At 42.4% G+C, this 9,094-nt stretch overlaps 1 protein-coding gene across 1 annotated transcript; it reads left to right on the top strand.

Moving 5' to 3' along the window:
- The first annotated feature begins 417 nt into the window (after nt 1–417).
- rad23aa (RAD23 homolog A, nucleotide excision repair protein a) lies at nt 418–8,617 on the top strand. Its single transcript, XM_084036366.1, has 9 exons — nt 418–649; nt 1,540–1,701; nt 2,231–2,433; nt 2,705–2,748; nt 3,492–3,619; nt 5,045–5,132; nt 5,831–5,961; nt 6,675–6,836; nt 6,958–8,617. Exons 1-9 carry the CDS (start codon nt 584–586, stop codon nt 7,069–7,071), a joined length of 1,098 nt encoding a protein of 365 aa, XP_083892492.1. The 5' UTR covers nt 418–583; the 3' UTR covers nt 7,072–8,617.
- The last annotated feature ends 477 nt before the right edge of the window (nt 8,618–9,094 follow it).

The raw sequence follows: 9,094 nt of genomic DNA, 5'->3' as shown, positions 1-9,094 counted from the left end.
TGTAGACACCCACAATGTGAGATAATTCACATTTCTGACAGATTAATGCAAACGTGTGAATTCATAATGTTATATTCTCAATACTCAAAAAATGGTTGATTCTGTGAATAAATAAAACAAATAAATGGTTATATTTTATTAGATGAACTAAATAGCTGTTCTAAGTCGTCCTATTACTTCAAACATTGCAGAACAATATTTGCCTAAATCAATCAAATAAATGATGGAAATTACATGAAGATCTTAAAGGGATCCGACTGTATATATTTGGAGATAAAGTTAATGTTTTTCTTATACACTGTTATTATAGATAGTCAAACAGAGTGGAGAGAAACCTTCTAACGACTTACCATAGTCGCGTCGTACAGCATGAAATCTCGTACTTTCCAGCGCAGCTCCTCTCGCCGCCGCACCACCAACTTGTCACCAAAGATGGCGATTTGCTGAGTGCTCATGGATACACACATTTTTCGGCTTGTCGTTGTCTTACCAGAAACGCCAACTTTAAGAACAAATTAACCGCTCAGCGAGCGACTATTTCTCCGTTTGAGGCACCTCTGACACCGCGTCAGCCGCCGCCAGCATGCAGATCACGCTTAAAACGCTGCAGCAGCAGACTATTCAAATTGAGATAGACCCCGAACAAACGGTGAGTGGCTATTAGCTAACTGGCTAACTTTAGCTAACAGGACCAGCTGCGGGACCCTTGTTTCAACTTTACGTGTGGACCTAATAGTTTAATTTGATGATGCCAATGACCAAACGGCCCGTGTGGTCTCGGCAAACGGGTGCCGATTAACAGCACGTGCTTCGGGGTTTGGCAACACACGCCAAACGAGTGCTAAACAACGCGAAACCTCACTAGCCAAACGTTAGCCTGTTAGCTAGCCGAACAGCCCGTTAACAAAGTCATCGTGACGCGACTGCGGACGGATTTCTACTCGTTTCAAGTTTGTGCCGTGGTTACTTTGCTGCCCGTCGGTCATATTTGACGTGAGCCAGCGTGTGCGGCTGTTACTTCTGTGGCGAGCCAAAGCCTCCCAATACGACGTGATTGCCATTGCTAATGCTAATGCTAATGACACTGCTAATTACGTTTAGCCTAACTGGTAGCGTACCGAGAAGCTAGCTAAGTTTGTTAGCGTGTTCATGTATTTGACATGTAGCGTTAGCTAGAAAGGCCAACGTTAAGTGAACACTAGACGTTATTGGCATAGCACTGACGTTATTCATAGTGGATATCGTTCTGATAAGTCGCTTTTATCTCGTATCCAGTCTGCGCTGCCGTGCTGTGTCATGCACTACATCTGAATGAAACCCGTCCGAACTCCTCTTACTTTGGCAAGTTAGCTATAAAGGGTCCCTGCCTGGTCATTGTCATTGCTCCATCTAGACAGCTTAGTCAACACGTGCTTTATAAAATATCTAGGCCCTTTGACTTACAGGTCAGAGATCAGATAGGTGCAGCTTAAGGATATTATTGATATCAATGCATGCAGGTCGATGGTTATTGATGATGAGCCATCTCTGCTTTGTCAGGTGAAAGCCTTGAAAGAGAAGATAGAAGCAGAGAGGGGAAAAGACAACTTCCCCGTGTCTGGACAGAAGCTGATATACGCTGGCAAAATCCTGCAAGATGACACGCCAATAAAAGACTACAACATTGATGAGAAGAATTTTGTTGTAGTGATGGTTTCCAAGGTGAGATCTTCCGTCATGTTTTAGGTGACATTGGGTTTTTATATTATGATGGTGTTTTTAACTTATTTGAGATAAGATATACTGTCAGTGTGTAGGTAATATGTTATAGTCCATTCTTTTGGCTGTTTTTAATGTCATATTTTCACTAATAAAGGCTCAATGAGGATGATTTTCCTATTAAACAACGTATTGACTCATACTGAAGTAATTACTCATCACCCATTAGAAGTGTGTGGTGGTGTCTGTATCTGCAGTTACCATTTATTTACTTATTTAGTAGTTACTGGGCATCAAAAACAGCGCCCAGGTGCCAGGTTGTAAGCTCCAAAAATGGCACACACGGCACCAAAAAAAACCTGCAATTATAACGAAACAGCAAGCAGACAGATCCTGTTCCAAAAGAGTGAATTTGATGTTCACTTAGCACCGTTATCCTTTGAATGTTGTGTTTACAAACCGCAACCGACAGATCCCACTCATTTTACCTTTTAAGATGCTAGTCTAACAACACTTTCTGAACTTGCTGAAGGCTAAACCTGCAGCTGCCGCCTCGCCTGTGGCCTCAGAAGCACCCAAGCCGCCTGTACAGGACTCTGGCTCCACGTCAACAGCTGTCCCGGCCACAGCCCCGGCTACAGCCCCGGCCCCAGCCCCCGCAGCTGTCCCCGTTCCCTCCGAGGAGGCCAAAGAGGAGCAGAGTGCCGCAGCCACAGAACCACAACAGCCAGCCAGGTAGAACCAGTCTAAAATATGACATTGTGTTATTACTCAAGAGTCGGGAAGTAGTGCTCAATAATATAATTTATGTTTTTCACATGTTAGGATTTAAGACAACATTAACAAACATTTTCTTAAATATCAAAGACAAGTATTTTGATTATCGTCTCAATGTAGTATGATGATATCTTAATCAGTTGCTCGCGGTGTCGGCTTACTTTCTCATCGCCTCGGAGTCACAGAAATGTTGCGCAGGTTGTCTGACTTTAATCTTTATGTTTTGTAGCTCCAGTGGCGGGGGTCAGGGATTGGATGCCTCCTCAGCGCTGGGTAGGTAACAAATGTGCCAGACTCCCAGGCTGTGCAGCTGTAAAGGTCTCAATGCAGTAGTTGCTTTTTACTCACTGTTGCAGAATGTAAATTGGACAATTTGACAGTGTTATAAATGGGTTAATATAACTGCAGTACATTTCTTGAGTAAAACCTGGGTTATTTTTGCTCTGCCAGATATTGTTACTACTGTGAGTCAAGGACTAAACTGGCTGCAGTGCAGTACATACTGTTTCTATATTTAGGCTGTGACAAAAGTACACCGTCCCTTATTGTGGTGCTATAGAGAGCAATGGGGATTCCCCTTTGGTCCACTCAGTCTGTTGTATGTACATATAGAAAATGGAAAAGAATAGGAGTCATGCTGCTATTAAAACCCATTTAATAAGCTGCATGTATGTCATATTTTAAAGCTGCTAGATTAGAAATTTAAAGCATATTTATTGCCTCCACACGACTCAGCTACTGTCAGCTGTAACCAACTGGTGGTATCGGCCGGCGAATTAGTCCACTATCGGTTGACCTCTCAACAGTACAAACTTTTCAGCATTTATTTAAGGTTTGTATTCAAATTTGTCAACTAAATTATATATATATATATTTTAAAAAAAAAGCATTTTGGGGAACTTGCTACATTCGTTACTGCTGATGGGACGAAAAGCAATTTTCTGTTTTAATCTCTGCACCAATAATGCAGAATTATTAACGTGTGTGTGTGTGTGTGTGTGTGTGTGTGTGTTCAGTGACTGGAGCTGAGTACGAGGCCATGCTCACAGAGATCATGTCTATGGGCTATGAAAGGGAGAGAGTGGTGGCTGCGCTACGGGCCAGCTTCAACAACCCCCATAGAGCTGTGGAGTACCTTCTCACTGTGAGTCTCCCACACACACAATTACATCATTCTTGCCTCTGAAAAGCACCATTGGTTGAACATGAATACAATTAAAGCCAGTGGTTATTTTCCTGGTAATGGTTTTATACAAATGCAATTCATCCTCTGCGTGCTTATTGACCATCATGTCAGTGTATGGTGGTAATCCACGTGTAACTTCCTATATAAACGCATTAAAATATACTAGGCGTGGTCTAAGCTCCGCTTTCTCCAGCATCGTCTCTCACATTTCATATCATCGCTGTCTCCCCTGCCGTTACTCAGGTTTGTCGGCTCGCTGCTTTTACACACCAAGAAGTCAAGTTTTGGGAAGAGGATGACTCACTAGGCTGAAAAACACGATGCACAGTGATGTTAATCACTGACGCTCTGTTTCTTGATTTAGTTGAACTGTAATGAATCAATGACACATGCTCCATATGCTCCGACGTAAGCACACCGTTCCTCTCACTAACTGCATGCAGTGTGAGGTGAATTAAAGGAGCTCTATACGGAATTTAGAGCATATTCTCAACATGGTGAAAGTTGAGCTGTTGGCTAGCAGCTAACTGTGGTAACAGTTAATAACCTCACGCAGCAAATTCTTAACACTACGACCGGACCGCCCGCTTTGCGACACTGGATCGGAATCGGGTGAGACAGGACTTACGGCGTGAGGGGAGACAGGTGGTGAAGCGGTGACCTTCCAAAAATGATATATATATCAAGTTGTAAATACCAACTAAAACTAACTTAATGATCAGTTACCAGCTAAGTTCCATGGTCCTCACTAGAGCCTGACCAATATATTGGCGGGCCGATATTATTGGCCGATATTGGGCATTTTCCAAACTATCGGTATCGGCATTTATAATGGGCGATAAATGAATAAGAAACACCCTTATAGAACTTAACAGAATTTGTCTCCAGTCTTGTTCGAAGTTATATTTATGAAGCTTACCTTCCGTCTTTTAATACTGGTAACTTTGTGTTTGGTTGTTGTTATTGTGTTTTTGTTCAAAGGACTTTAAGTTTGATATCTTAAGTTTGTATTTTTATACATTTTATTTCTCTGAACTTTAATATATTTTGATGTTCCTCTTTTCCGTTGTGACAATAAAATAAACAAGTTTATTTTTAAACTGCATTATCATTATTTTTGTGAAGACTCATAAATAACTACAAATAACGTTATCAATCTGTTAATGTTTTGTTACACGTTTCTGAAAAAAAAATAAATAAAAAATAAATATCGGCCGATATAGCGGATTTTTAAATCAACAAACATTTGTATCAGTATCGGCCTTCAAAATCCTTTATCGGTCGGGCTCTAGTCCTCATTATTTTGACCTCTCCTTGTTCTTTGGCAGCATGTAAGGAGTGTGTGTTGGTGTGTAAACGACCGTTATGTTGTTGTTGTTCCAGGGAATCCCCAGCAGCCCAGTCCAGGAGAGTAATCCTCCAGCTCAGGCCCCGGTGTCTGGACCCACAGAAGCCCCATCTCTAGCAGAGGGTGAGGCTCAGTTCAGTCAAAAAAAACATGCAGTCCACATTAATGTATCCATTTCACCACACTGTGCAAAAACAGAACAATAAAAACAGTACTGGTGGGGTATTAATTATTATACCTGCCATGTCTTTTTAAAATGTGTTTAGAAAAGAAAAAAAGAGAAAGTAGAGACCTTGCAGCTCAAAATATCCCTGCAACTTAATCTTGCAGACTATTCCAGAACATTTAAACATGTGACTGCTGCGAGGCTCGGACACATTACAGATAACTCCAATTAATAATTGGCATAACCTCACTGGCAGGCAATAACTCATCATATGACTCATGACAGGGAATGTCTCTGCCGCAGTCATGTGAACATTGTGGATTAAATTGTTCGCTGCCACCAAAACCTGCACCTTTTAGGTTTCTTCTCTATGTGTCAATTCAATATTAATACACTTGAGGTAAACAAGTGAAGGCACTCTGTGCAGGGGCAAGGCCTTTACAGACTGCAGCTGTTGACTGCAGTTCACTTTTGCTGCTGGATATAACAACCGATGGCCAGGCTGACTGCACATTTTAAATACTTCAGCTCCCCATGAAATGGCAGAACATTAGACGGATCGGCATGACGGCTTATTGATGCGTCTAAATTGTCTTGTGTGTAATTGATTTATTTTGCTCTTGTGCTAATGGCTGTTAATGTTGTACGCCATTAGGAGAGAACCCACTTGCATTCCTGCGGACTCAGCCCCAGTTTCTGCACATGAGACAGGCCATCCAGCAGAACCCGACTCTGCTACCGGCTCTCCTCCAGCAGCTCGGCCGAGAGAATCCTCAACTTCTACAGGTAACAGTCTAGACCAGCAGCGGTCCAGACTGAGCCACATGCAGGGTAGAGTAATACACAGGGTGACTTTTCATATATTCCTTGCAAATAATACATTTGCTCATTTTACCTTTTAAATAATAACTATTGCGTCGTTAGTTGGCTATATTTATGAGAAGAGGATATTTTAAGCCATACAATGTCACAGTTTTGTGTAAACTTGTTTGCAACCAAAGTGTTTTCCACTTGAAAACATCCGGCTTTGAGAGGCGCAGCGTTTTATCAGCAGAGAGCTTGGGTTTCATCTGGTTGCTATGATACAGAATATCCGCGGAAGTGAAAGTGTCAGTAGAGGTGGAGTGCTTGCTCTGGATGAAGGGGGAGGCTGAAGCATGAAGGGAGGGAGAGGACAGAACTGCCGATCCCCGTAGGTTCATGAGATGCGTGGGCGAGGAAACATCTCGGCGAGTACGATCGCTTTGTTGGAGAGCTGGAAACGTGCAGCACTCACAAGAATTTCAAAAATACTCTGGCTTCAGGGAGGAAAAACACTTACTGACTGAACAACCGTACTGGTGACTTGCTGTTTTTTTATTGTGCCTGTGAGCGCTTGGTCGCCCACAGGCACCTCATTGGCCACCCCTGGTATATAAACTCCCAGAAAGCATTCATCTGATGGATTTCCTGTCAATAACCATAACCGTTTTACTTCTCACCTGTGTCTCTTCCCTCAGCAAATCAGTCAGCATCAGGAGCTGTTCATCCAGATGTTGAACGAGCCAGTGGGAGAGGGGGGAGATGCACCTGAAGTTGGAGAAATGGGGGCAGCAGGGGAGGAGGGCGCACCTGTCAACTACATCCAGGTTACACCTCAGGAGAAGGAAGCCATTGAAAGGGTGAGTTAAGCACAGACAATTGAAGAGTAAATATTAGTTTTGTTTCTGTTAATTAGATAAGAAATGAAAGCAGATCCTGTTGTTTTAAAGCATTTCTTCGTCTTTCTATCTTTGTTCACAGTTAAAAGCGTTGGGTTTCCCTGAGGCCCTGGTGATTCAGGCCTACTTTGCCTGTGAGAAGAACGAGAACCTGGCAGCCAACTTTCTCCTCAACCAGGGACTGGAAGATGACTGAGCAGCACTGCCTTCCTGCTCCTCCCTCCTACCCTTCCCCTCTTCAGCTCAGCATAAAAGACTGCACCCTCAATTTATTGTACAGCTACCAACCTCAGCTCAACCCAACGGGACGGGAGGGGAGGAGAGGAGAGGGGTGGGGGTGCGGATGGGAAGGGGTGGGTGTGGTTATGGTGGGGTTACACTCTTAAAAGTACACAAAGAGGAGGTTGTGTGCAGGAAGGTCAGACTTGGATTATCGGGGTGAAAACGTGTGGAGGAATGATAAAATCCACGTGAATTCCAATGGAATGTGTGGGTTTGTCTATCTATAATTTGATTTTAGACGCGCTTTGTGACATTAGAGAGGGGAGGGTCGAGGGTTTGTGACGAGTGTGTGTGCGTGTGTGTGTGAGTACATGTCTGTGTGCCTGTGCAGATGGATGCGATACAGTTAAGCTGAAAAAGTTAATCAATTTGCATTCTCTAAGTTTGTTAATGCCGTAGCTGAATTGTATGGAAGCACATTGTCCTCACTGCACTTCGACAACATTATCAGTGTGTGTAACTGCTTGTATGTACCTCTGTAAGCCTCATGTACGTACATCCAAGAATGAAATTGACAGACTGGACCGTGCTGCCCTTTGTATGTGTCTGACATGATGTCGCTGGGGTCGGTCGGTCTGTTTCGGGGGGGTGGCGGGTGGGAGGACGGGAACTAAACTGACAATTAAGTATCTGGTTATTCTTTGTACCACCTTCATTTGTCCTTCCAGGGTGGCTGCGCTGATTGCAGCCAATCCGAGTCCCTGCAAATGCCGTGCCTGCCTGTTTAGGTTATTCCAATGTGGAACTATTTTGTCTATGCTGATAGCTTTTGGTGCTACTTAACATTATCCATACAAATCTTTGCTACTTAACATATGATTTAAAAACCCAATAGAGGAAGAAACTTGAAAAGACGCTGGTCACTATGAAGAAGTTTTACGGTCTCATTCATTGTTTAGAGATGCAACTTATCTGCATATATAGACAATATTTCCCCCCCAAGTTTACCAAAAGAGGGTCTCACTCATTTTACAAGTTAACCAAAATGATTAAATACCCACAATCTCAAGTTCTTACCTGTTGTATGCAAATGTATTTGCAGATGAATCTGCGTGCACTGCTTGGTGAGGTCTAAACCATCTGCATGGGGTTTTAACGATGTCACATGTGATTGAGTCATCGGGACAATGCAACGATTTGTTCATTTTCTTTAGGTCAACTCTTTAATGGATCCAGCAGATACGTCAAGAATAAACCACTTCATACGGTTACTTTGTTAATATCATAGGTTGTGCTAATATGTCTAGAATGTTAAGAAAAGCTTCTTTTTTTTGCTGCCTTGTAATGCTTTCAGATATTCAAAACACTTCAGGGAAAGAACTGAGAACCAGATCCATCTCCAGTAGAGTGAACATACTGTACATTGGGAAAGTTGTCAAAATTTAAACCATTCAATTTGATTGAATCTGAGTTCTGATAAAGCTTGGATCAGATTCTGAATAAAAGGAAATGACACTAAAGTAACTTCCCTGTTTAAATCTTCTCGCGCTCCCTTGCGTTTTATGGCCGATGATCGTTGGGTTCAACTTTAAATGGAGTAATACGCACAACGGGACTGGAATGGTGCCATGAATGATTGGCCCTTATAGTTAGTTTGTGCAGGCCCATGGGCCCTTGACCCAAACCCCAGCATGAAGTATTATTTGTTGGAAAATCTAAATGCTACTAAAAAAAATGACTACGCCTGAGTGACTACAAAGATAAGTAAAACAAATTGAAAAGAGATGAAGAGTGACTATAAATAAGTGAACAACAGTAAAAGTAAAACTGCTTTAAAGAGATATAGTCACTACAAAGATGAGTTAAACGACTTCAAAGAGACGGAGAGTCACTACAAAGATGAGTTAAACGACTTCAAAGAGACGGAGAGTCACTACAAAGATAAGTTAAACAACTTCAAAGAGACGGAGAGTCACTACAAAGATAAGTTAAACGAC

This window comes from Eutrigla gurnardus (genome assembly GCF_963514095.1).
Source record: "Eutrigla gurnardus genome assembly, chromosome: 20".
In the NCBI taxonomy this organism is placed as follows: domain Eukaryota; kingdom Metazoa; phylum Chordata; class Actinopteri; order Perciformes; family Triglidae; genus Eutrigla; species Eutrigla gurnardus.
Note: the sequence above shows the minus strand (reverse complement) of the source record. Positions and strands in the feature narration are given on the sequence as shown.

What these genes read in the sequence shown, in the direction of transcription:
- rad23aa (XM_084036366.1), top strand. Translation starts at nt 584, where the DNA reads ATGCAGATCACGCTTAAAACGCTGCAGCAGCAGACTATTCAAATTGAG. An exon ending in GGATGCCTCCTCAGCGCTGG is followed by an intron (nt 2,749 to 3,491) that starts GTAGGTAACAAA and finishes GTGTGTGTTCAG; the next exon opens with TGACTGGAGCTGAGTACGAG. An exon ending in AGCCCCATCTCTAGCAGAGG is followed by an intron (nt 5,133 to 5,830) that starts GTGAGGCTCAGT and finishes GTACGCCATTAG; the next exon opens with GAGAGAACCCACTTGCATTC.